This window comes from Prinia subflava, unplaced genomic scaffold, assembly GCF_021018805.1.
Source record: "Prinia subflava isolate CZ2003 ecotype Zambia unplaced genomic scaffold, Cam_Psub_1.2 scaffold_47_NEW, whole genome shotgun sequence".
NCBI classification, from domain to species: domain Eukaryota; kingdom Metazoa; phylum Chordata; class Aves; order Passeriformes; family Cisticolidae; genus Prinia; species Prinia subflava.
The window spans coordinates 631,388-657,366 of NW_026961001.1; the positions used below are offsets into that span (position 1 = coordinate 631,388).

Consider the following 25,979-nt stretch of genomic DNA (forward strand, 5'->3'; position numbering starts at 1 on the left):
GCCGGAGCCGCTGGGCCTGGGGTCCCCAAAGCCCTCAGCAAGGCCCAAGTCTCTGCCAGGGACCCTCAACTCCCTCAAACCCAGCATCCCCCACAGCCCCTGCAAGTTCCCCCCATGGCACCGGCCATGGCCATGTCCCCACGTGTCACTGGCCATGTCCCACCATATTCTCACCCAGGGCTGTCTCCCCACCACGTTTCCATCCCTGTCATTGTCTGCCAGATCTCCCTGTGCCCGAGTCCCCTCATGTCCCCATGAACGGCCACGTCCCCCTCCATGTCCATGTGTCCCCATCTCACTCTCCATGTCCATGTCCCACCATTGCCCCACCCATGTCTTAGTTCATGTCTTTATTTTTACCACACTGTTGGATATTTTAAAGACATGAAGAGAAATGAAAAGCAAATCAAGGCCAAAAGAAAAGGCATTCCCTATCCATGCCAGCTGAGGATCCACGTGCTTGGATGGGAGGGAAGAACCTTGTTTGGACGGGTTTCCATCCCACTATCCCCAAAATCTTGGTCTTTCCCCCAGTCCACCAGCATTTGGAAACAGAAGATGCCCTCAGGCAATAGGAAATCAAAATCCTGGAATCCCTGAGGTTGGAAAAGATCTCCAATATTCCTTTATGCCACCAGAAAATAGGATTGAACTCTAAAGATTTTCTGGGGTTGAAAGTCAACAAATCCTCTCTCCCCAAGGAATTCCCAATGTCAGTCTGTGTCCCCATGGATGTTCCTGCCCCTGCGTTCATCCAGGTGCCCACAGGGAGACAGGAAGATGTGGAGCATCCCAGCCAGGTGTCTTCCCAACAGGGATCACCAGGACCACGGATCACCAGGGCTCTGCCCAGCGGGGGTCACTGGGGATCATCCAATGCCGATCCTCCCATGGGGGATGGAGCTGGAGCAGCGCACGGAGCTCTTCCCGCTCTCGGGGCACTCACAGGGCTTCCCTTATGGTGCCTCCGTTGGTGTTTGGTCAAGATTGAGCTCCTGGAGAAGCTCTTCCCACACTGGGGACATTCATAGGGCCTCTCCCCGGTGTGGATGCACCGGTGCATGATGAGGGTGGCGTTGCGCTTGAAGCCCTCGCTGCAGTCGGGGCAGCGGAAGGGCCTCTCCTCCGTGTGAATCCGCTGGTGTGTGAGGAGATGGGAGCTGGTCTGAAACCTCTTCCCACACTGGGGACACTCGTAGGGCCTCTCCCCGGTGTGGATGTGCTGGTGTTTTCTCAGGTCGGAGCTCCATGCAAAGCTCTTCCCACATTCCAAGCAGGTGCAGGGCCCTTCCCCAGTGTGGATCACCTGGTGCCGGATCAGATCAGAGCTCCGCCTGAAGCTCTTCCCACACTCCCCACACTTGTAGGGCCGTTCCCCAGTGTGAATCATCTTGTGCTGGGTCAGAGTGGAGCTGTGGTTGAAGCTCTCCCCACATTCCCCACACTCATAGGGCCGTTCCCCACTGTGGATCCTCTTGTGCCGGGTCAGGCTGGAATTGCGGCTGAAGCTCTTCCCACACTCCCCACACTCGTAGGACCGTTCCCCACTGTGGATCACCTGGTGCCGGATCAGTTCAGAGCTCCAGCTGAAACCCTTCCCACATTGCAGGCACTTGTGGGGCTTCTCCCCCAGCTCTGAGCTCCGCCTGCATCTCCGGCCGCCCTCCTGGCACAGGGGGGGTCTTTCCTCCTCGCAGATCCCTGCGCTGGGTTTGCAGCCCCTCCTTGGGCGGGATCTCTGGGGCTTTTCCTCCTCCTCCATATGGACACTCCTTGGGAATGAAAAATCCTGGTTTGGGGAGAAAACCAAGAAGAGAGCGCTTTAGGCTGGGGGTTCCTACTTCCCTAAGTTCATCTCAGGAAGTCATTGGCACCTTGTGTCTGTAAGAACCTCCAAAACACCAAGATTCAGCCCAAAAGTCCTCCAAACATCACAACAAAAATGAAAAACTCCCCAAACATGAAGAATCAGCCTAAATCTCTTCTAAAATATAAAGATTCAGACCCTTGCAAATAAACAAAGCACCAACATTTAGCCCAGTAAAGATCAGAAACACCAAGATTCACTCCCATGAAAATCATGGATCCCCTCCCCGGTCACCTGCTACATGTAGGGGACAACGCTCCTGGGGCTGGAGGGAAGCTGCAGATCCAGGGAGGGGTGGAACCTTGTGCTGCCTCCTCTTCCTGATCCTCCTCTTGTGTCCCTACTCTTCCTCACACTGCTCTTCCTCCTACTATTCGTCCTTCTCCTAAACAATCCCACCTTCTCCTCCCACGTGCATCCTTTGACCATTTTGTTCCTCAGCACTACTTCTCCTTCTCCTCCTGTGTGCCTAGCTGTTGGAGTGCATGCCCCCCTGGCTTCCCCAGGGAGAGAGAAAGATGTAGGGATTGAATTAAAGCCTGTAGAGAAATTAAAATATATTAAGCCACGTAAATATCAAGTAGAAGTTTAGACTTTATTATTTAAATAAGCAGACTCTAAGCGCTTTAAGAATATGTTAGCTAGAACAGAGCACAGAGCCTTAAGGGCTGGTAGTTCAGTTTTAGACATAACAAAAACATTTTAGAACATCGCTCACAGTACTCGATAGAGCAGGTAAAATTTTTACATGAATGAGGTAGAACCTTTAATAGATACACTATATGATAAATCTTTTTATGTTAATAGATATGCTATGTGCGTAGGTTTTTGTGTAAGGATTGATACCAACCTTCGTAGTTTTTCGTATTTTTAAAATTATGTTTAGATTAGTGTAGCGAGAATGTTTTAGAATTGTGTTCTTAGTTGATTGGCCAACCTATAGATAGGGATATGAACATGCATTTATGGTTTATGGATGAAAATCCCCTGGGTTTGGTCAATGGTACCGACTCATCAATTCTCTGCTGATCGATCCATCCTCCTGCCATCTACAACAAGAGAGAACGGGGCTTTGCCAGGGAGCCGTGGCCAGGAGCCGCTGTCAGGACTTTGTCAGGTCTTGCATCGCTTGGGGGCTGCTTCTGCCTCTCTGCTGCTGCTGCTTGGGGGGTGCAGCTGTGGCTGCTGCTGCTGCTACGGCAGCGGCTTTGCTGTTTCTGCTGCAGCTGCAGGGAGCGCTGCTGGGGAACGGGACTCTGGGCTGGACGGGGCTCTGGGCTGGGAATCTGCCCCTCCCTGTGGCCAGGACCCCTTGTCCATCTGTCTTTCCCCTGTGGCTGAGACTCCTTGTCAGTTTATCTTTCCCCGATGGTCGGGACTCTCTGTCAATTTGCTGTTACACCCCACTGGGACTTGAAACTTTATGACTTTAAGTAAAACAACATGCTAAAAAGTCTGACCTTCGAGACTGATGCATTTATGTAATAAATACCATTGTAATAACCAGGAAAATGCTCTGGGCCGTTTAAGACCCTAAACCCATGACCAGCTCGACAATTACACAGGACTAAAAAGGAGCTATGAAAATCCTGAGGATTAACAGGGAATTGAAGGACCTGGATTGAGGATTCTCTGTTCTAGCCAGAACATTGTATGATTTTTTATCCCGAGACAGTCCTAATGTTATAGTATGGACATGAGAAAGAGAACAAAAGAAAATGACAAACTAAAATGATTGATGCCCCAGCCATGGCTCTCCCAGACTCACAAAAGGAATTGGAATTGTGTGTGAAAGTTCAACAGGCCGGGACTGAGCCCGCACTGAAGGCAAGGGAGCAGCAGCCAGGGCTCCACAGCGGGGGAAGCCCCTGGGCCTGCCCACACATCCTCTGCTGGAATGCTCTGCCTGGGCACCCTCCTTGGCCACCTCCTGCCACTGGGGACAATCCTTGCTGCCACTGCTGCAGCTTCAATGCTTGCTGTGCCTGCACTGCCACAGGGCTGGGGAAGACAACGGGACAATTCCACTCTGGGGCTCAGTCACACTCACACACTGGGCTGGGGGGATTGGATTGTGGGAAAATATACCAACCATAAAACTATTTTTTATTTTACTTCTCTACTCAGGCTTGGTTTCCCATTGCCCTGGCGAAAACAATTTTAAATTTTTGGTTATTTAAGGGATGTTATACCACTCACCAGAGATGAGTTTAACATCTCAAGAGACTGGGAAGAGCCCAAAAGATACCCACAGAGATAACGACCATCAACAAAACATCAACCACCATCAGCAAACAACAACCAACATCCACCCCAGACACTGCCCCGGGAATAGCTGCAGACACCTGGTCTGGAAAAGGCTGAGAAGGAAATCCAGGGGTTCGGATTCCGGCGCTGGCTCGTGCCCAGGCCCCGGCGGGAAGGAGAGCGCGGGCAGCCGCTCCCGCAGCGCCCTCAGGCCACGGCCAACACGGCGCCCACACGGCACAAGGAAGCCGCCACAGCCCCCTGCCGCCCCCTCCGCCCGCAGCCATGGCCCAGCCCCGCCAGAAGCCAGCGCGGCTCCCACCTGCGCTGGGGCCGCCTCCGAGCTCCGCCGCCGCCTCACCGGGCTCCGGCCGCTGCCGCCGCTCCCGGGCCCGCACACGCGCTCCGCCCATGGTGCCTCTGCCCAATCAGCGCGCGAGAACAAGGAGTGACGGCACAATCAGCCAATGGCAGCGAGGGGCGGGCTCTGCCCGCGGAAGGCTCTCAGCCCCCCTTGCCCTGAAGGAAAACCCTTCCCGCCCTTTGCGGCGTCTCCATGGCCCAAGAGCCCCGTGAGGGGCCGTGCCCGCGCTGGGCCTGAGGCGAGAAATGCGGAGCGGGACGGGCCGCGGTCGCCCCTCAGCGCGCGAGAACGAGGCGTGGCTCAGTGTCCCTGGGCTCCAAGCCGCCAGGACAGGGCTGCCGGTTCTTGCCCTCGGGAGGCTGAGCCCGATCCGCAGCTGCTCCAGTGGGAGGACGGCAGCAGCTTCAACTCCTCGTGAGTCCCAGGGAGCTGAGCAGGGCCTGGGGGGCCTGTCAGGGCCTGGGGCATGGGCAGGGGATGGGGCAGAAAGTGTCCTTTTGTGGTGCCAGCATTGTCTCTGCTCCTCCTTGCAGGATTCCTGTCCTGGGTGATGCAGAGTGTGTTTTCCTGGCTGAGAATAAACTCAGGAGCATTTTCTGCTCAAATCTGATTCCCTATCTGTGCAGCAGACCCAAAACTCAACTGTAGCAGGGGATGGACAAAGCACCTTCTGTGTGCTGGGCAGTCACAGCTTTGCCCCTTCCCCAAACCCTGGGATGTCCTTCCTCAGCCACAGGGTCTGCCTTGCACTGACCTCAGGGTCACCTCAGGGCCTGATCTCATGAACATCTCAGGATTTGGTCTCAGGGTCACCTCAGGGCCTGATCTCATGAACATCTCAGGATTTGGTCTCAGGCTCACCTCAGTGCCTGGTCTCCTGGAGATGAACCTGCAGGAAGGGGAGGTGATGTGGGAGCTGATGTGTGGCTGCTTGGGCTGGGGCTGGGGGTTTTTTTCTCCTTCTGGAGCCACTCCGGGAATCATCTTTTTTCTCTTGCACTACTATCACTGCAAGGCCTACCAGGAACTGAGACTGGGACGCTGGTCCTGGTTCACAGAGCATGCAGGGCAGGAAGACCAAGTTTATTTACAAAACTCTACATTTCCTATGAGGCCTGTGGATTGGAGGATGGAGTTCCAACCTCCCCACCACACTGGTTAAGGGGACTGTCACACAGTCTTGTTTGTCCCAGCATGGAATGTAAAAACAATGGCTATGTTCCATAAACATAGCTGGTGTTTACATTAAAAGAGCGTGAGAAGGTACAGCCTTCTCCTTTAATATGACCGCTCATGCAGCTAGGAAAAAACCTCATGGTAACACACTACACATTTATCCACGAAACCTGTATATATAGGTAGATATAACACTGTGGAAACAGATTTCTAGCACGGTATTTATACTTTGATAAATAGCTTTTGTATCTATATTGGTATAACACTGTGAATACAGACCACAAACAAGTGCTTCCATGTTGATGTGTCCTTGGTTGGGACAAGGTGCCAATAATGCCAGTGTGTGATTTGACCCCACAGGCGCCGTTACCTTAAGGGCTGGACTCAATCTTTGTGGGTCCCTTCCAATTCAGAGCCTTCTGTGGGATGTCCTTGCATGACCCCATCAGTATTTATGGTGCCGCTGTTGCTGCTGTTTTTGTATTCTTTACAATTTGTGGTTATTTTATAAATTCTTGTCAAGCCCCCGGTGTCCCTCGTGTTCCCTTGGCGCCGGCAGCCCCGTCCCTTGCCCTGCTCCCCCTGCCCCGTTCCATCCCGGCTGGCGGAGCCCTGCAGCTGCCCTGGGGGCCCTGGGGCTGCCCCGGGGGCTGCGCCCCGAGCCGGGGCCCCTTCCCAGCGCTCCCAGTCTGCTCATCCAGCCTGGAGCAGCCAGCGAGGGCTTCAGCTCAGAGAGCAGGGAAATCTGGAGGGTCCCCCTTGAATTTTGTTTGAGAAACTGTTTTTGAGGCGCCCTGCTCTTCTCTCCCTCTTCTCTAGCCCTTTCCAATTTCTTCCTAACTCCACGTTCCCCCTTCACTTGGCACTCCTGGGGCTGTGTCTCCTCTCTGCCTCCTCGAAGGAGAAGAGGAAGGTGGCAGGAGCTGGAATGTGCCTGTCAGCCTGGCTCAGGTGGGCTTAGGTGGGATCAGGCTGTGGAGAGGGCAGAGTTGGCTGCTGAAGGAGCGTATCCCCTCCCCTGAGGAGCCTTTTCCTAGGATCAGCATCGCTTTGGCCGCAGCAGCTCTGGAGTCACCTGAGGCAGCTTCCACAGGATGCCCCTGTGCCACCCCCTCTGTGCTTTCACACTGCTGGCCGCAGCAGCCATCCCTGCTCTCAGAAGGGACAGGGCATCTTTTATCCAACAGGGCCTCAAAGCTGTTTGTCAGATGGAAAAAGAGCTTTGGGTGATGTTTGTCTCACGAGGGGATGGAAATGGGAGAGGTCAGACTTGGGGAGGTGCCAGAAATGGGGCCCTGGGTTGGCTGGTGCTCATTGCAGAATTAAAGAATCACCTTAGCTGGGCCATTTTCTCCTAAATGGGGATCAATTCCTGAATTTTGGGTGCTTCCATAGGTCCATGGTTCTCAGCCCCTCGGCAGATGGAGATGAGCAAATCTCCCTAAACACATGATCAGCAATGGAGCCTCACACCTTTAACATCTTTAATTCCTATAATTTGGGGTTGGTTTGTACCTTTCCTGCTGCCTACAAATCTAATCTCATCTTGGTTTCCAAAGGGAGCAGCTGTCTCATGGAAGTGACCTGAAAACAGGGAATTGAAGGGAAACAGAATTCTTGAGCCATTGGGAGCATTTTCCCTCCTTTCCCCTTGAAGGGCTCATCTCCAACCCCATTTCCAAAGAGTCTCCCTGGTTTTTTGGATGAGCTGGTGGCTTCAAGCTCCAGGAAAGGCATTGAGGAGTTGGAGCATGTCCAGAGATGGGAATGGAGCTGGGAAAAGGTCTGGAGAACTCAAGAGGAGCAGCTGAGGGGGCTCAGCCAGGAGAGAAGGGGGCTCAGGAGGGACCTTCTCACTCAAATTACCTGGAAAGGGGCTCAGAGCCAGGTGGAGTTGGGCTCTTGTCCCAAGAGAGGGGGGAAATAGGGAAAATTCCTTCACGGAAAGGGTTGTCCAGTCCTTCCCAGGCTGCCCAGGGCAGGGGGGGAGTCCCTGTTCTGGGGAGGTTTGACAGACCCGAGGAGGTGGCACCTGGGGACACAGTCAGAGGTGGTTTTGGCAGGGCTGAACTCCAGGACTTTAAAGCCATTGTCCAAGCTCAACAATTCCACGATTCTTGCAATGCCACCTGGCTTTTTCCCCTCACAAATCAGCACATTGCACAGAGGGGAGTGAGGCTGAAGCCGTCTCTTTGCACAACCCGGATTTGGGGTTGGTTTGGCCTTTTGTATTCTTAAAGGTGTCTTGTTTGGGAGCCTTTTGATTGTTGGGAAAGCACGGCTGGACTCGGGCCAGCACGGGCTCCTCGATGGGGTCCCGTTGCTGGAGGGGAGCAGCTTTTCCCTGCCTTCCTTGGGCAGAGGCTGGGCCAGGTTTGTGTTTTGCCCGTCCGGCCCCGCGGGCGCTGGGGGCGGCTCCGCGCAGCTCCCCTGGCCTGGGCTGGGCTGGGCCGGGCCAGCGACCCCCGCCCCGGCTCCGAGGGTCCGGCCCGCGGGCTCGGGGCCAGCCGGACCTGCCGCGATCCCAGCGCGGGCACGGAGATCGTTCGTGCCCTCCGGGATCTCGGTCCCGGGGAGCGCTGCGGGAAGCGGCTGAGCCCTGAACCGGGCTGGGAGTTCGGGCTGGGTTTGGGGCCTTTGTAGGCGCTGTGGTGGTGCAAAGCTCCGGGTGGTGCAGGCAGGGGAAGCGACTGTGGGATGGGATGAGATCCCGGCTGTGGTTTGGATCCCGGCAGGGGATTTGGGGTTGAATTTCTTGCACGCACTGGGCACCGCTTCGTTCCACCGCTCAATTAAACGGGATTAATTACTCCGTTAATTGATACCCTGGGATTCCTGCCCCGGGCATGCCTCCCTCGGAATTCCTCCCCCGGGATTCTCCTCTGCCATTCTTCCCCGGGATTCCTCCCCCGGAATGGTTCACACTCCCTGCCGCGGGGTTAAACACGGCTGCTCCTCCACCTCCCTCCTCTCCCTTCCCGTGCGGCCGCTTCAGCTCAGCCCTGCCAGGATCAAACCTCGGCTTCGCAGGATGACTTTTAAGCCCTGACATCCCCCAGCTCGGCTGTTTGAGCCTCATCCCTGTGTGCCGGGGCTGAACTGGGAAAACTGAACTCCACACCAAAGGGGATTTCCAGGAGCCGCTTCTTCCAAAGGCTCCGTGCTGGCAGTGAGAGCTCCAAATCAGCCCCACTGATTGCACTGCTCGAAGGAGACCTGCGATGCTGAAGGGCTGCCGGTGCTGTTCCATATCCTGATGCAAGCCTTGATGCCCCTGGTCCATTTTCCCTGTGCCTGTGGGGGTTCCTGCTTTGTTTCTTTCTGCTGCACTTGTGCCTCGTGCTTTTTTCTGCTGACTCCATTTTTGTTACCCTATGGAGAAAAACCAGCAGAAGAAACAGAACTGTTTCAGTAGAAAAGATCTGGAAGATCCTAAAGTCTGGCCACTAATTAAAGGGTTTAATTCCTGCCACGGAGGATTTCAACTGGGAAAAATTCCACCAACCTTTGAACCCTTTGGGGCTGCCGGGCTCTGAGCTGCTTTTGGGGACGAAAGAGCCCAAATCTCCTGAGTTCTGCCTCACTGGGTGCGGTGCTGGGTGATCTCCTGTCACCTCTGTCCCCTGCAGCTCGGGGCTGTCCCCGGTGGCACCGCGTGACGCTCGGTGCCAGCTGGTGAGCATCAGGGGGAAGCTCCCCTCAAATACAGCGGGGGGTTCCTGCTGTTGTTTCTGGGGTTGTGGATATTTCGAATTGGAGGACGGCGAGGCTGAACCGCAAATGCCCCTTGGTGGATTGTGGGGGTCCACGACGCCCAGGGGTTTTCTCTTGGGCACTGGGGGGGTGCAGGGGCTGCTGCTGGCAGAGCGCAGGCGGATGTGGGATCGCCGGATCATCCCTAAGGGAGATCCTAGAGAGGAGGGACAGCAGGATCCACTGGACCCCCATGGGCCCAGGGAAGGGGGAAACACCCAAGTGTGGAGATCAGAGAGGGGGAGCTCCTGGGAGGGTTTTTTTGGGCTGGATCTTGGTAGTCTGAAGAGTTTGATGGACACAACACTCCTGGTGACTTCCTGAGATGAACTTGGGCAAGGAGGAAACACCCATCCCAAGGAGCTCACCCCTTGTTTTTTTCCGCCAAACCAGGATTTTTCATTCCCAAGGAGTGTCCGGATGGAGGAGGAGGAAAAGCCTTGGAGATCCTGCCTGAGGAGGGGCTGCAAACCCAGCACAGGGAGCTGCGAGGAGGAAAGAACCCTCCTGTGCCAGGAGGGCGGGCAGAGATGCAGGCGGAGCTCAGAGCTGGGGGAGAAGCCTGATGGAGGGGAGAAGTGTTAGCGTAGGAAAACATAACCACACGAAGGCGATCATATGTGGTTCTTTATTTGCGCGCGGGGACACAGGGGCGATGATACGCCCAAATCTTGTGCCCAAGAATACAGAGTCGATTTGTGATTTTTGTAGTTTAAATTATACACATGTTAACTAACCTCCACCCCTAGATACTGATTATCCTATTCCTTAGTTACTATCTTAAATCATACCTACACTTCTACCCTGATCCACACTTGATTTGGTTAAAACTATGCTTCTCAATTACCTTCCTGGGCTACAGTCACACTTGATTCGGTCATTACAATAGCATGGAGCTGGTTGCAGAAGCTGACGCTTGTTCCAAAGCCGAGCTGCGTCAAGTTCCAGTTGTACGTTCTCTACTTTCCTCCCCCCACACATACCTCAACTTAACCCCGTGGTTAACTTATACAGAAATTATATTTTTAACCCTCCACCATCATTCCCCCCTTTGAAAGTATTTTCACTCTAATATACTAAGTGTAAATGCTTTCACTTAATACAGTCCATTTGACTTCAGAGTTTATACTGGATGTTCATCTTCAGATCCTCTGTTGTCATAGGCTTTGTGCGGGATGTTGTTGCGGATCGAAGGTGCTGGATATGGATTCCGTGCCAATGCCTTCATTATGGTCCTCTTCCAAGATGCCTTTTTCTGTATCTCTCTCTTCAAGATTCTGTAAACTGACCAAATTACTAAAACTATAATTAGTAAAATTATCAGATTTTCAAGGATAGACTTTATCCATGAACTCACATTCCATCCTAATCCTTGAAAGATTTTACCTAACCAGCTGGTAGCTAAATCTTTTTGTTTAACTTGCTTTACCCCTTGTACCACCATGGCTATAAAGTGTGGGCCTCTGTCTGATGATATCCGTAGGGGCACCCCAAACCTGGTAATGATCTCCTGTAATAACCACTTAACTGTTTCCTTTGCTTGGTTTGTGCGACAGGGAAGGGCTTCTGGCCATCCAGAAAAACGTGTCAACCCCTACTAACAGGTATTTGTATCCTCGAGCTCTTGGCAACTCTGCAAAATCCACTTGCCAATAGTCTCTTGGTTCTATTCCTATCCGAGTTCTGCCTAACTGTGCCTGTCATCTAGCTACTGGGTTGTTTTTCAGACAGATTTCACATTTAGACATTACTGACTTGGCCGTTGTTTGCATCCATACTGAGATTAGGTATTGTCTTAACCACTTTACCAACGCCTCTGCACTCCAGTGACACTCATTATGTTTTACCTGTAAAATTTCTTTCATTACCAAAGGAGGTACCACTATTTGCCCTTGTGCGGTTACATACCACCCTTCTGCGTTCTTCTGTGCCTTCAGCAGTTGTGCTAGTCTGTCATCTTCGATTGTATATTTTGGCTTAGGAGGCAAATTAAATTGAGAGATATTAAGTCTTGATGGTATCAAGGCCATTGTTTTCTGCACCTCTCGCGCTACCTGACGGGCTGCCTAATCTGCTCTTCAATTTCCTTCACAAATTTTGGAGTTGCCTGATTGATGTGCTTTGCAGTGCATGATTGCTACTTGTTCAGGTTTTTGTACTGCATCTATCAATTGTAGGACTGCATCTTGATGTTTAATATTTGTACCTTGGGAGGACAGCAGTCCTCTTTCTTTCCATAAAGCTCCGTGTACATGCACTACTCCGAAGGCATATTTGGAGTCAGCCCAGATATTCACTGTCTTCCCTTCACTCAGCTCTAGTGCTCTGGTTAATGCGATTAGTTCTGCCCTTTGTGCAGACGTGTTACGTGGTAGTGCTTTTGCCTCTATTACTACATCAGTTGTAGTTACCGTATATCTTGCGTATCTGGCTCCGTTCTCTATGAAGCTGCTTCCATCTGTAAAGAGTTCCCACTCTGGTTGCTCTAGGGGGACATCCTTCAAATCTGTTTTTGCTGAATAGGTGTGCTCGATGACTTCTAAACAGTCATGCTCTAATGGACCTTCCTCAGCTGTGGCCCCTAAAAATAGAGCTGGATTCAAGAGGTTAGTTGTTTTTAGTGCAACAATAGTCATCCTGCTCAGTCAGGGTTACCTGAAATTTCATCATCCGGCTTGGAGAGAGCCAATGGCCCCCCTTTTGTTCCAGGACTGTAGTTACTATGTGTGGCACATAGACATCTATGTGTCTTCCCATCATGAGCTTCTTGGCTTCCTGTATCAGCAGCACGGTAGCTGCCACTGCCCGCAGACATGAAGGCCATCCGGCACTTATGTTGTCGAGTTGTTTGGAAAAGTAACCCACCAGCTTTTTCCAGCTTCCCAGTCATTGGGTCAGGACTCCCAGTGCCAGTCGCTGCCTTTCATGCATGTACAGCTGAAAGTCTTTAGACAGATAAGGTAACCCCAAAGCAGGAGCAGTTGTCAGTGCTTCCTTTAACTTCTGGAAGGCCTTTTTCTGTGGTTTGCCTCAGGTGAACAGCTGCGTCTTCTGAGCCTCGTACAAGGGTTTTGCGATCAGTCCATAGTCCATGATCCACAGGCGACACCACCCTGTCATTCCGAGGAAGATCCGCAGCTCGTGTAGATTCTGGGGCTCTGGAATAGCACAGATAGCTTGAATACGATTAGTACCCAGTTTTCTCTGCCCTTGCGAGATTTCACATCCCAGGTAAATCACAGTCTGTTGGGCAATTTGTGCTTTTCTCTGGATACCTTATACCCTCCCATTCCTAATGAATTTAAGATCTCAGTGGTTATCTTTATGCAGGTCATTTCTTCCTCTGTTGCAATCAAAATGTCGTCTACATACTGGAGTAATAGATATTGGTCTCTCGGTACTTGCCCTTCTCGGGTCCAGATTTCTAGTTCCTTTGCCAGTTGACTCTTAAACAAAGTGGGGCAGTTCTTGTACCCCATCGGTAATCAAGTCCAGGTGAGCTGAGTTTTTCTTCCATTTTCTGGATGTTTCCACTCAAAGGCAAATAGTTTCCTACTTTCTTGGTCAAGGGGTATACAGAAGAAAGCATCTTTTAAGTCAATTACAGTAAACCATTTATATATCTCTTTTACGGATGCTAACAATGTATAGGGATTGGCAACCACTGGATGAATGTCTTTTGCTATTTCATTTATACCTCTTAAACCCTGTTCAAGTCAACCATTGGGTTTCTTCACTGGGAAGATTGGGTTGTTGTATTCCGATTTACATTCCTCTAGAATTTGATATTTTAAAAATTTATCAATGGTCTTTGCTATTCCCCGTCGTGCTTCTGGTTTTATAGGGTATTGCTTGATTTGTACAGCTTTTGCTCCTTCTTTTAACTCTACAAGTACCGGTTGTGCCAATTTAGATTTTCCAGGTACATCTGTTTCCCAGACAGAGGGAATTACTGCATCCTCTACTTCTTTAGGAATATTAGAAATTGGTTTTTCTTTTATCATCAAAATCTTTCCTGTCTTAGACTCCGGTATTTTCATTACGAGTTTACCATTCTCAAAAGTAATTACTGCCTCCAGTGCTGCCAGTAGATCGCGCCCTAAGAGCGGAGTTGGGCAGTCTGGCATGTATAAGAATTCATGGGTCAAGATCTTATCTTCAAAGCTCAGTTCTAGCGGTTGCAAGAATGGCCGTACCTCCTCCTTCCCTGTGGCTCCAATGACTGCTGCTGACTTGTTCCCGATTTGCCCCTCAAGATAATTTAGTACAGAATGTGTGGCCCCCGTGTCAATGAGAAAATTTACGTCTTTTCCTTCTAAATGCAAAGTCACCATGGGCTCCCTTGATCCTGGCTCTCTCTCATGTAAAACCATGACCCTGGCTACACCATCCAGCTGATGCTCACTACTTTGATTAAACATACTGTCTAACTGAAGCTGACCATTCTGGCTAAACCAGTTTGGACACTCCCTTTTCCAGTGTCCCTCCATCCGACAATAAGCACACTGATTGAGACCATGACCAGAACCTCTGCCAAAGCCACCTCTATTAACGCCACGACCTCCTCTACCATGTCCCCGCCCCTGTCTCTGTAAAACTGCCAAAAGGCTTTGCCCCTGTTTCTTGGCAATTTCTCTGTCCCTGTTATTATAAACTTTCCAGGCAACCTCTAGGAGTTTATCCAAGTTTCTTAACTCTTCACCTTCCAGTTTCTGTAGCTTTTTCCTAATATCTTCCTGTGCCTGACCCAGAAAAATAAAGGCAAGCTGAGTTCTTCCTTGCTCACTGTCTACCTGAAGATCAGTTTATCTTCTAGCTGCTTCCTTAAGTCTTTCTAGAAAGGCAGTGGGAGATTCTTTCTTTTCCTGTCGAATTTCTTCCAACTTAGACCAGTTCATACTCTTAGGTACTGCCTGTTGAACACCAACTGAAATCCACTCCTGATATCTCTTTAGCCTTAACATATCCACTCCAGAGGGGTCATTAGCATCCCACTCTGGATCTGCAGTGGGAAAAATCCAGTGTCCCTGTCACCAAACCATTTCGTATGTCTTCTCTAGCTCTTTCTCTCGCTGCTCGAAGAACCATATCTCTGTCTCATCTATCAGAGTGTCTAATATCACATGAATATCTTCCCAATCAGGGTTCTGAGTTTTCATTATCATCTTAACCACACGAGCTACCTTATCTGGGTTTTCTCTATACGTTCCGGCTGATTGTTTCCATATAACTAAATCAGCAGGTGGAAAGGGTACCTTTACAAAGACGGGTCCATTAGTTCCCACTCCTTGCCTTAGTGGTGCAATGTCGTAGTTGCAAGGGAGGTGAATTTTTTTCCAGGGGGATGTGGGCAGTCCAATCAGTAATCAGCTTTTCTGCTGGCACCTAGATTGGTCACTCGGAGGTTTAGACACGCCTCTGAGGACACAAAGAGTTAAAAGCAGGAGTCTAGGGGGTTCGGCCTCTTTTCAGATCCCGGTTTCAGCAGAGAGACGTGTCAGGCCTCCTTCCCCTGCCCAGCCACGAGGCTGGGTGGGGGAGGGGAAACACGTGGTCGGCTCAGGTAAGCCGGAGCCCCGGGGGGGGGGGAGAAGAGAGGAGACAGGACTGAAACTGAGCTGCCCCGTCCAGGATGGAGGGGTGGAAAACTGTGGAAGTGCCTTCTGTGTGTGCTCACCCCCTCTTTACCCCCAAACTCCGGGAGAAGGTGCCCAGCCACGTGGGAGTTGCCGAGCCTGGGAGTGCCTGAGCCTGCACCCTGCCGAGAAAAAAACTGTTAACCCTTGTGTAGCAGAAAGAAACTCTTCTTAGACATTGATTCTCATGACTGGTAGTTTCGGAGAGAGGGAAGCGGCCTGAGACTGAGATGATAAAGCATGATTGGAAGGAACCCGATGGAAGAATGAGAGGAGTAGCCTTGGAGCTGGACTTCTCTTGCATAATGTCAGCCATAGACTGAACTTAAGTCTCTTTTGAACATAAACTGCATTTTTGAGTGGATGCAGCTGCCCTTGCTTTTGCTACAGTGACTGGCACTTGAAGAGTGGAGCGAGCAGAGAAAAGAGGGGGAGAGTGAGGTGGCGCCCTCTGCCCTCAGGGGAGACCTGCTCCTGGAACCCCGGCCCCTGGGTAAAAAGGGGAGAGCTCGGCATGCAGCATCCTTAAAAAGCCCTGTATGTAGTTTTGGCCTATGAGACAGCGGTGAGAGCGCTGGACATAGGAAAAAGAGAGAGTCACCCTGGCAGACTTCTCTGGGCGGTGCCACGGGTGACATGGGAACACATAAGGAGTAGACCTGTGTGTTCTGGAGAACAGTCTGTGGTGCCAGAGAGACTCCTCTCTCCCTTGCTGAATTGAAGATTAGTTTTTTTTTTGAGTGGTGATTGTTTGATCTAAAACCCAAAGGTTGGTCTGTGAAAAGTGATGGGTGGGGAGGTAGAAACTGGGAGAAGAAATGTTCTAAGAAGTTTTTATTTCTGTCTCTGTGTGTGTTTAAGAGTATTTCTGTCCCTGTTCTTATGTAATTAATAAAGTTTTAGTGGGTTTTTTTTTGTTTTCAAGATTTAAGCCTGCTCTGCTCTGTTCCTGATCACATCCCACAGGAGTTGTTAGAGAAAAAACATATATTCATGAGTGCATTAACATCTAGCCAGTGCCAACCCATGACATGCAATAATTGTTCTCTTTTGTTTGCCTGATTTTAATATACCCTTTCCTGCCTTAGGCCACTCCGGGGCCAGTTTTTCTCGTGTTTGGTGAGCTATTGGGGCATCTAGCTCATCCGCTTCACTGTCACTACTTTCCATTCTATCTGTCTTCTTCACATTCTCCCTTTGTTTCCGCCTCACAATCACATCCTGGACAGGTGAATCTGGCAGGGGGGGTACAGGGAGGCAGACAGGACAGGAGCTGGCGAAGGAGGTGTAGGTGGGAGTGGAGGTGTTGGAGGGGGGATAAATCTTTCAGTGGGCGTGGGCGGGGGAGCAGGATAGCTTTGAGCAGGTGTGTGTGGAGAAGGGGGGTTCTCTGAGCAGGCGGAGCAGGGGCAGGCATCCGAGCAGGCGGAGGAGCGGCAGGCACAGGCAAAGGAGGATAATTACCTTCAGCAGACAAAGGTGGGGGTGAAACATATTGTGCTGGTGCAAGTGAGGGGGTGTAAGACAATCAGGTGGGGTCAGGGTGAGCGGGGTAGAACTCGGTGTTGAGGGAGCTGTGGTGGGGGCAGGGGCTATAGGTTCTATTGATAAATTTACATCTAATTCATCTCTTCTTTCCTCTAAAATTTCACTTAAAACTACATGTTCCATACAATGCTTATTTTTGACACAAGTCAGACACTTATTATTCTCAAGCTTCATTGCTTCCATTTTGTCAGGCCACAAAACTGGTTTCTTGACCAAGCATAGAAATAAATCAAGGTATGGAATTTGTTCTACCATTCCATCTTGTGTACAAAGCGATCTAAGTTGCATAATAACCTTCACATCAAAAGACCTGTTTTTCGGCCACCTCTGGTTTTCAGGAAAAGCATATTTTGGCCAGTGAACATTACAATATTCAATCAATTTATCTTTTCATAATTCCTGACCGAAGTTCCCCTCTTTCCAATGTGCCAACAAACAACCCAACGGAGAAGAACTTGGTATAGAGGCATTATTGCTGCCCAAAACCTCTTTTAACCCTTTTAGTTTCTCCATGTTACAGATACATAAAAACCACAGATGCCGAACCTGCAACGCTTTCGCCATGTCTGATGGACGGCTGCCTAGGCAATACCACCAGGAATTCCTTTTGCCCAACCAAGGGTAGCTTTTGCTGCATCTTAATGGCAGGCCCCCAGATCAGAAAATAAAGAACCTTACCTCTCACCAGGGGTCGTTGTGAGCGGTGAGGGTCGCGGCGCCGATGGGCTCCCCGAGAAATCACCCGGTGCCGGCTGGAGCGTGATTGGGTCGCGGGGTCCTGGCTGTGCCCATAAGGTCCCGTCCTGGGTCGCCAAAAATGTTAGCGTAGGAAAACATATAACCACACGAAGGCGATCATATGCGGTTCTTTATTTGCACACGGGGACACAGGGGCGATGATACGCCCAAATCTTGTGCCCAAGAATACAGAGTCGATTTGTGATTTTTATAGTTTAAATTATACACATGTTAACTAACCTCCACCCCTAGATACTGATTATCCTATTCCTTAGTTACTATCTTAAATCATACCTACACTTCTACCCTGATCCACACTTGATTTGGTTAAAACTATGCTTCTCAATTATCTTCCTGGGCTACAGTCACACTTGATTCGGTCATTACAATAGCATGGAGCTGGTTGCAGAAGCTGACGCTTGTTCCAAAGCCGAGCTGCGTCAAGTTCTAGTTGTATGTTCTCTACTTTCCTCCCCCTACACATACCTCAACTTAACCCCGTGGTTAACTTATACAGAAATTATATTTTTAACCCTCCACCATCAGAAGCCCCACAAGTGCCTAGAATGTGGGAAGGGTTTCACCTATAGCTCCAACCTGATCTGGCACCAGGTCATCCACTGTGGGGAAAAGACCTGTGACTGGGGGAAATGTTAGAAGAGTTTTGGGTGGATCTCTGCTCTCATCTGGCACCAGGTGATCCACACTGGCCCTACACCTGCCTGGAATGTGGGAACAGCTTTAGGGGTAGCTACCACCTGAGAAAACACCAGTGCATCCACACTGGGGAGAGGCCCTACGAGTGTCCCCAGTGTGGGAAGAGTTTCTCACAGAGCTCAACCTTGACCAAACACCAACGGAGGCACCACTAAGGGAATTCCTGTGAGTGCCCCGAGAGCGGGAGCGAGAGCGGGAAGAGCTCCGTGCACTGCTCCAGTTCCATTCCCCATGGGAGGATCAGCTTTGGCTGATCTCCAGTGACCCCCGTTGGGCAGAGCCCTGGTGATCCGTGGTCCTGGTGCTCTCCTCTGCATTTGGGGAAGGTGTTGTTGGAGAGATTTCTTTCCCTTCTCCTTGTCCTGCTGTGCTTTGGTTGGCAGTAAATTCCCTCCCTGTGCCCAGGCTGGGTCTGTTGTGCCGGTGCTGGTGCTCGGGGGAGGATCTCTCTCCTCCTTCTCTCAACTGTCGGGCCTCCCCTCAGCCAATCAGAGAAGTCGATGAACAAGATTCAGCCAATCAGAGAGAGCAGGTCTGATGACTCACCGGTTGCCAGGCAGACCCGCAGTGCCCGGTGTTCCTCTCCTGGACCCCACCCTCCCCACCCAGTCAAGGCTCTCCTGCAGGGTCCCCCCAAGACCCTCCCCGGTGCTCCCCAATAAACGGCGCTGGGGTGAACTGGTGTGGGGACTGACAATGGTCTGAACTGTAGGCATCAGACAGCCACAGTGTCTGTGTGAAATCATTCACATAATACCTTCAGACAGGCTTGAGATAGTGGCCTGGGAAAAATAAATGAGGAACAATAACAATCCTTGGGAAGTGAAGAACAATCAGCAGGTGGTGTTTTCCCACCGTGTTTACTGGCAAAGATGTTTACAAAGAGGTGTAAGCTATAACGAGCAATCATATGAATTGTACCAAAGTACTGTATAAAAAGAGAACTCAGAAAATAAAGATTGCTCTTATGTTTGCTCTACGCTGAGACTCAATATTGTTACTCCATGCCGTCTGTACTCAGTAGTGACAAACTGTGACATTTTATTGGGAACAGTGGAAGCAGATGGGCGGGGGGCAGAGTGACAGCGGGGCTGGCGAGGACACCTGACCCCACCCAAAATCAGCGCGGGCACTGTGGTAATTGAGATGGACACGGACCATCTACACAAGCAAAGCCAGTTCATTACACTAAACACTCACATTCGTAGTTCTCTAAGTTCCCTACAAAATTTTCCGTTGGGATACCTTTGCCCCTGTTCCCTTAGTAACACAATGTTTTCGGTTATGAAGTCCTTGTTACATTCTTTTGCCAGCAATGTCCTATTCCATCTTCTCTGGGCAGAGTGACCAGAGTGACCAGACATAGGTCTTCACTTTTGTTCTTGCCTCGCTGTTCTCTCTCACAGCTTCCACAGTACCAGTGGCAAAAGGTCGGCGGCGTTCCCCAGCTCAGCTTCTGTAGCTGTCTGATCTCCCACAGGGGACAGAGCAGGGGGTCCCGGCCGGGCCTGAGCCCACGGGGAGGGGCTGCAGCTGCTGCCGGCTCAGGAGCTCTGTGGGCAGAGAAAAGGGGGTGACACCGGGCTGGGGGCCCCGGGGGGAGCACACACGTTCACCCGAGTCCCGCTGGCTCCACACAGGTGAGCTCCCAGCACCACCAGTGCCCCCAGTGCGGCCCCAGCTCCCCCGACACGCCCCATGCCCAGCGCCGGGCGCTGCCCCAGCCCCAAAGCAGCCGCGCTGTGCCCTGGGGGGGTCCCCGCGGCCCCACCCCGCGCGTCGCTGGGAGCACCAGTCCGGACCAGTTCAGAGCGTGAACGGGCGGCATCGGAACACACCAAAGTGGGTCCACCAGGGGCCATTCAGAACCCTCGACATTGGCTGAGAGCATCAGGCTTCTCCAAAAAAAAGGAGTCACCTTTGACCATGAACTGACCAGGAAGTCCCCAAAGCTGTTTATAACCACCAAAACTTCTAGAAAGCAGCAGGTTCTTCCCTAATACAGTGTCTTGCTTTCGAAAAGACAGTTGTCTGCCAGGGAAAAGCCAGAGCCTACCTTGGAATGGAGAATAAAAACCCGCTCGCTCCCAATTATTATAATTTTGAAATTAAGGGGATCTCAGGCAGAAGTATGGGACTAGGAATAGCAGTTCTTTACTGGTATGTATAACCAGGCAAACAAACAACCCCAAGCCCAGCATCAATAACAACCAGAAGCAGAAGCCAGGAACACTTCCTTGAGCACGGCCCTTTCCCCTTTGGTGCAGTTCCAGGCACGGCCGGCAGGGGCGCTGGTGGCTCCCGGTGGGCGGGGCAGGGGCGATGATCCCCCCGCGGCTGCAGGGGGCGCTGTGGGGCGGGCTCGGGGAGCAGGCGGGGATGGCGGCTTTGTCCGAGAGGGGAAGGGATGGAAGGGATGGATCAGGAACTGCGGAGCTGTGGGGGAAGGGATGGAAGGGATGGATCAGGAACTGCGGAGCTGTGGGGGAAGGGATGGAAGGGATGGGTCAGGAACTGCGGAGCTGTAGGGGAAGGGATGGAAGGGATGGATCCGGAACTGCGAAGCTCTTCCTGAAGGGAGGGAAGGGATGGGTCAGAAAGGGACTGTGATTGGTCGGGGGGGGCAAAAGAGGCCCCAGGATGGATTAGAATGGAGATCCTTTCATGCCCCTGCCGTGTAACCGCATAATGGGGACTCCTTGGGAGACACCTGAACCCAGACACGGCACTCAGCAAACCCCAAAAGGCACTGGGACGCCTCTAAGCTGCCAAGGAAATTTGAGAAGGGGGCTCATGGGGGGTGCCCAGGCTGGGCCAAGAGTCCAATCCTGCTCCAGCCTAAACTTCCGCGGCTGCATCCCAGGGATTAAAAAGGAGGAGTGGGACCCCTTCCAATGGAATCTGGGGGTACCATCCCCCCTTTTACTTAATTCAGGCACCTCCTGGCAGCTATTTTCTGGGAAGAATCCCTGAGTTTAGGATTTTGGGGGTTAAGTTTTGGAGAAGGACACCTCTGTCTGGCTTTCCCCTTCTTTTGGGGCCTCTCAGCTGCTCCCAACACCGTGGGGCTGCTGGGATTTCCCTCCTGGGGACAAGGACGTTCATTCCCTTCCAGGACCCCAATGCACAGAGGAGAGTCCAGGTCAGGGGCTCCTTGAGCAGCTGCCCCACAACCTCCGCCAGCGTCTCCCAGCACAGCTGCAGCCGCTGGGCCTGGGGTCCCCAAAGCCCTCAGTGAGGCCCAAGTCCCTGCCAGGAACCCTCAACTCCCTCAAACCCAGCATCCCCCACAGCCCCTGCAAGTTCCCCCCATGGCACCGGCCAGGGCCATGTCCCCAGATGTCACTGGCCATGTCCCACCATGTCCTCACCCAGGGCTGTCTCCCCACCACGTTTCCATCCCTGTCATCGCCCCCCACGTCTCCATCTGTGCTTGTGTCTCGTCAGATCCCCATGAATGGCTATGTCCACTTCCATGTCCATGTGTCCCCATCTCACTCTCCATTTCTGTGTCCCACCATGTCCATGTGTCCCCATTCCCCCACCCATGTCTTAGTTCAATGTCTTTCTTTTGCCCCACTGTTGGGTATTTTGAAGGGATGAAGAGAAATGAAAATCAAATTAAGGCCAAAAGAAAAGGGTTTCTGTGTCCGTGTTGGCTGAGGATCACCATGCTTGGGTGGGACAGAACCGTTTTTGGAGGGGTTTCCACCCCACTTTCACCAAAATCTTGGTTTTCCCCCCAGTCCATCTCCATTTGGCTGTGGAACACTGCACAATAGGAAATCAAAATCATTGAATCCCTGAAGCAGGAAAAGACCTCCAAGACCATCCAGCATTCCTTGATGCCACCAGAAGATAGCATTGAACACAAAAGATTTTATTGGCTTGAAAGCCAACAAACCCACTCTCCCCAGGGAATTCCCAATGTCAGTCTGTGTCCCCATGGATGTTCCTGCCCCTGCGTTCATCCAGGTGCCCACGGGGAGACAGGAAGATATGGAGCATCCCAGCCAGGTGTCCTCCCAACGGGGATCACCAGGACCACGGATCACCAGGGCTCTGCTCAACGGGGGTCACTGGGGATCATCCAACGCTGATCCTGCCATGGGGGATGGAGCTGGAGCAGCACACGGAGCTCTTCCCGCTCTTGGGGCACTCACAGGGCTTCCCTTATGGTGCCTCAGTTGGTGTCGGGTCAAGTGAGAGCTACAGGAGAAGCTCTTCCCACACTGGGGACACTCGTAGGGCCTCTCCCCGGTGTGGATGCGCTGGTGCCTGATGAGGGTGGAGTTGCGCTTGAAGCCCTTCCCGCAGTCGGGGCAGCGGAAGGGCCTCTCGTCTGTGTGAATCTGCTCATGTAGGAGGAGATTGGAGCTGGTCTGAAACCTCTTCCCACACTGGGGACACTTGTAGGGCCTCTCCCCAGTGTGGATGCGTCGGTGCCTGATGAGGGTGGATTTGCGCTTGAAGCCCTTCCCGCAGTCGGGGCAGCGGAAGGGCCTCTCCTCTGTGTGACTCTGCTGATGTAGGAGGAGAGTGGGGCTGGTCTGAAACCTCTTCCCACACTCGGGACACTCGTAGGGTCTCTCCCCGGTGTGGTTGAGCCGGTGGACAGTGAGGGTGGAGTTGTGCTTGAAGCCCTTCCCGCAGTCGGGGCAGCGGAAGGGCCTCTCCTCTGTGTGAATCTGCTGGTGTCTGAGGAGATCAGAGCTGTTCGGAAACCTCTTCCCACATTCCCCACACTCGTAGGGCCTCTCCCCAGTGTGGATGAGCTGGTGGTTTCTCAGGCCAGAGCTCCATGCAAAGCTCTTCCCACATTCCAAGCAGGTATAGGGCCCTTCCCCAGTGTGGATCACCTGGTGCCGGATGAGATTTGAGTTGTGGATGAAGCTCTTCCCACACTCCCCACACTCAAAGGGCCGTTCCCCTCTGTGGATCCTTTTGTGCTGCACCAGGCTGTAGCTGTGTTTGAAGCTCATCCCACACTCCCCACACTCGTAGGGCCGTTCCTCACTGTGGATCACCTGGTGCTTGATAAGCTGGGACCTGTATCTGAAACCCTTCCCACATTCCAGGCACTTGTGGGGCTTCTCCCCTCCATCAGGCTTCTCCCCCAGCTCTGAGCTCCGCCTGCATCTCCGGCCGCCCTCCTGGCACAGGGGGGGTCTTTCCTCCTCGCAGCTCCCTGCGCTGGGTTTGCAGCCCCTCCTCGGGCAGGATCTCGGGGGCTTTTCCTCCTCCTCCATCCAGACACTCCTTGGGAATGAAAAATCCTGGTTTGGGGAAAAAATAAGAAGAGAGGGCCTTAGGCTGGGGGTTCGTCCTTGCCCAAGTTCATCTCACGAAATCATTGGCACCTTGTGTCCGTAAAAACCTCCAAAACATCAAGATTCAGCCTAAAAGTCCTCCAAACATCAGGACACAGATCAAAAACTCCCCAAACATCAAGACTCAGCCAAAACCTCTTCTAAAATATAAAGATTAAGCCCCTTGAAAATAAACAAAGCACCAACATTTAGCCCAATAAAGCTCAGAAATACCAAGATTCACTCCCATGACAATCGTGGATCCCCTCCCCGGTCACCTGCTGCATGTGGGGGGGCAACGCTCCTGGGGCTGGGGGGAGGCTGCAGATCCAGGGAGGGGTGGAACCTTGTGGTGCCTCCTCTTCCTGATCCTCCTCCTCCTCTTGTGTGCCTACCTGATGGAGTGCATGCCCCTCTGGGTTCCCAAGAGAGAGAGAAAGATGTAGGGATTGAATTAAAGCCTTTAGAGAAATTAAAATATATTAAGCCACGTAAATATCAAGTAGAAGTTTAGACTTTATTATTTAAATAAGCAGACTCTAAGCGCTTTAAGAATGTCAGCTAGCACAGAGCCCAGAGCCCTAAGGCCTGGTAATTCAGTTTTAGACATAACAAAAACATTTTAGAACATCGCTCACAGTACTTGACAGAGCAGGTAAAATTTTTACATGAATGAGGTAGAACCTTTAATAGATACACTATATGATAGAGCTTTTTATATTTAAAGATAAAATATGTGCGTAGGTTTTTGTGTAAGGATTGATACCAACCTTCCTAGTTTTTCGTATTTTCAAAACTAGGTTTAGATTGGTGTAGTGAGAATGTTTTAGAATTGTGTTCTTAGTTGATTGGCCAACCTATAGATAGGGATATGAACATGCATTTATGGTTTATGGATAAAATTCCCCTGGGTTTGGGCAATGGTATCGACTCATCAATTCTCTGATGATCGATCCATCCTCCTGCCATCTACAACAAGAGAGAACGGGGCTTTGCCAGGGAGCCGTGGCCAGGAGCCGCTGTCAGGACTTTGTCAGGTCTTGCATCGCTTGGGGGCTGCTTCTGCCTCTCTGCTGCTGCTGCTCGGGGGGTGCAGCTGTGGCTGCTGCTGCTGCTGCGGCAGCGGCTTTGCTGTTTCTGCTGCAGCTGCAGGGAGCGCTGCTGGGGAACGGGACTCTGGGCTGGACGGGGCTCTGGGCTGGGAATCTGCCTCTCCCTGTGGCCAGGACCCCTTGTCCATCTGTCTTTCCTCATGGCTGGGACCCCTTGTCTATCTGTCTTTCCTCGTGGCTGGAACCCCTTCCCAGTTTGTCTTTCCCCCCTGGTCGAGACTCTCTGTCAGTTTGCTGTTACACCCCACTTAGACTTTATACTTTTAGTAAAACCACATGCTCAGAGCTCTTGCCTTAGATACTGATCCATTTATGTAATAAATAACAGCATAATAACCAGGAAAATGCTCTTGGCCTTTAAAGACCCTAAATCCATGAACATCTCAACAATTACACAGGACTAAAAATGAGCTGTGACAATTCTGAGGATTAAAAGGGAATTGAAGGACCTGGTTTAAGGATTCCCTCTTCTAGCCAGAACATTGTATGACTTTTTTAACCCCAGAGAGCCGTAATGTTCTGGTATGGCCTTGAGAAAGAGAACAAAACTTGAGAAAATGAAAAAAACAAAATGATTCATGCCCCAGCCATGGCTCTCCCAGACTCACAAAAGGAATTGGAATTGTGTGTGAATGTTCAACAGGCCGGGACTGAGCCCGCACTGAAGGCAAGGGAGCAGCAGCCAGGGCTCCACAGCGGGGGAAGCCCCTGGGCCTGCCCACACATCCTCTGCTGGAATGCTCTGCCTGGGCACCCTCCTTGGGCACCTCCTGCCACTGGGGACAATCCTTGCTGCCACTGCTGCAGCTTCAGTGCTTGCTGTGCCTGCACTGCCACAGGGCTGGGGAAGACAACGGGACAATTCCACTCTGGGGCTCAGTCACAGTCACACACTGGGCTGGGGGGGATGAGATTGTTGGAAAATACACCAACTTTAAAACTATTTTTTAGTTTATTTCTTTACTCAGGCTAGGTTTCCCATTGCCCTGGGGAAAGATATTTTAAAGGGGTTTATTTAAGGGATGTTACACTACTCACCAGAGATGAGTTAAACATCTCAACAGACTGGGAAGAGCCCAAAAGATACCCACAGAGATAACGACCATCAACAAAACATCAACCACCATCAGCAAACACCAACCAACATCCACCCCAGACACTGCCCCGGGAATAGCTGCAGACACCTGGGCTGGAAAAGGCTGAGAAGGAAATCCAGGGGTTCGGATTCCGGCCCCGGCTCCTGCCCAGGCCCCGGCGGGAAGGAGAGCGCGGGCAGCCGCTCCCGCAGCGCCCTCAGGCCACGGCCAACACGGCGCCCACACGGCACAAGGAAGCCGCCACAGCCCCCTGCCGCCCCCTCCGCCCGCAGCCATGGCCCAGCCCCGCCAGAAGCCAGCGCGGCTCCCACCTGCGCTGGGGCCGCCTCCGAGCTCCGCCGCCGCCTCACCGGGCTCCGGCCGCTGCCGCCGCTCCCGGGCCCGCACACGCGCTCCGCCAATGGCGCCTCTGCCC

At 52.0% G+C, this 25,979-nt stretch overlaps 3 protein-coding genes across 6 annotated transcripts in view; all 3 read right to left on the reverse strand.

Annotated features, from left to right (window-relative positions):
- Nucleotides 1–25,979, reverse strand: part of LOC134565370 (zinc finger protein OZF-like) — a 270,401-nt gene that overhangs the window by 178,813 nt on the left and 65,609 nt on the right. Inside the window, exons 1-2 of one of the 3 annotated variants that reach the window (XM_063424909.1) lie at nt 25,876–25,971; nt 23,634–23,770 (exon numbers count right to left, since the gene is read on the reverse strand). The exons of 1 other annotated variant lie outside the window; for it this stretch is intronic. In XM_063424909.1, coding sequence (XP_063280979.1) covers nt 23,634–23,642 — 9 coding nt within the window. In that variant the 5' untranslated portion in view covers nt 23,643–23,770; nt 25,876–25,971. Of the gene's footprint in view, nt 1–23,633; nt 23,817–25,875; nt 25,972–25,979 lie in introns of those variants that run through there. One more of the 3 variants, XM_063424907.1, reaches the window with a different exon arrangement.
- On the reverse strand, nt 336–4,545 carry LOC134565386 (zinc finger protein 239-like). 2 transcript variants are annotated; one of them, XM_063424952.1, is made up of 2 exons: nt 4,437–4,545; nt 336–1,789 (listed from the first exon to the last, which is right to left on the reverse strand). In XM_063424952.1, the coding sequence occupies exon 2, from the start codon at nt 1,760–1,762 to the stop codon at nt 860–862; it is 903 nt and encodes a 300-aa protein (XP_063281022.1). In that variant the 5' UTR covers nt 1,763–1,789; nt 4,437–4,545; the 3' UTR covers nt 336–859. The 2 variants fall into 2 exon arrangements, with proteins under 2 accessions (XP_063281022.1, XP_063281021.1); XM_063424951.1 differs by having other exon boundaries at nt 336–1,794; nt 4,437–4,527.
- Nucleotides 21,040–25,973, reverse strand: LOC134565383 (zinc finger protein 239-like). Its single transcript, XM_063424946.1, has 2 exons — nt 25,876–25,973; nt 21,040–23,322 (listed from the first exon to the last, which is right to left on the reverse strand). Exon 2 carries the CDS (start codon nt 23,293–23,295, stop codon nt 22,123–22,125), a length of 1,173 nt encoding a protein of 390 aa, XP_063281016.1. The 5' UTR covers nt 23,296–23,322; nt 25,876–25,973; the 3' UTR covers nt 21,040–22,122.

Excerpts from the sequence above, each read along its gene's own strand:
- LOC134565386 (XM_063424951.1), bottom strand. The coding sequence starts at position 4,527 with ATGGGCGGAGCGCGTGTGCGGGCCCGGGAGCGGCGGCAGCGGCCGGAG. Across the intron at positions 1,795-4,436 it reads CGGAGGCGGCCCCAGCGCAG|ACCAGGATTTTTCATTCCCA; the intron begins GTGGGAGCCGCG and ends TTTTCTCCCCAA.
- LOC134565383 (XM_063424946.1), bottom strand. The coding sequence starts at position 23,295 with ATGGAGGAGGAGGAAAAGCCCCCGAGATCCTGCCCGAGGAGGGGCTGC.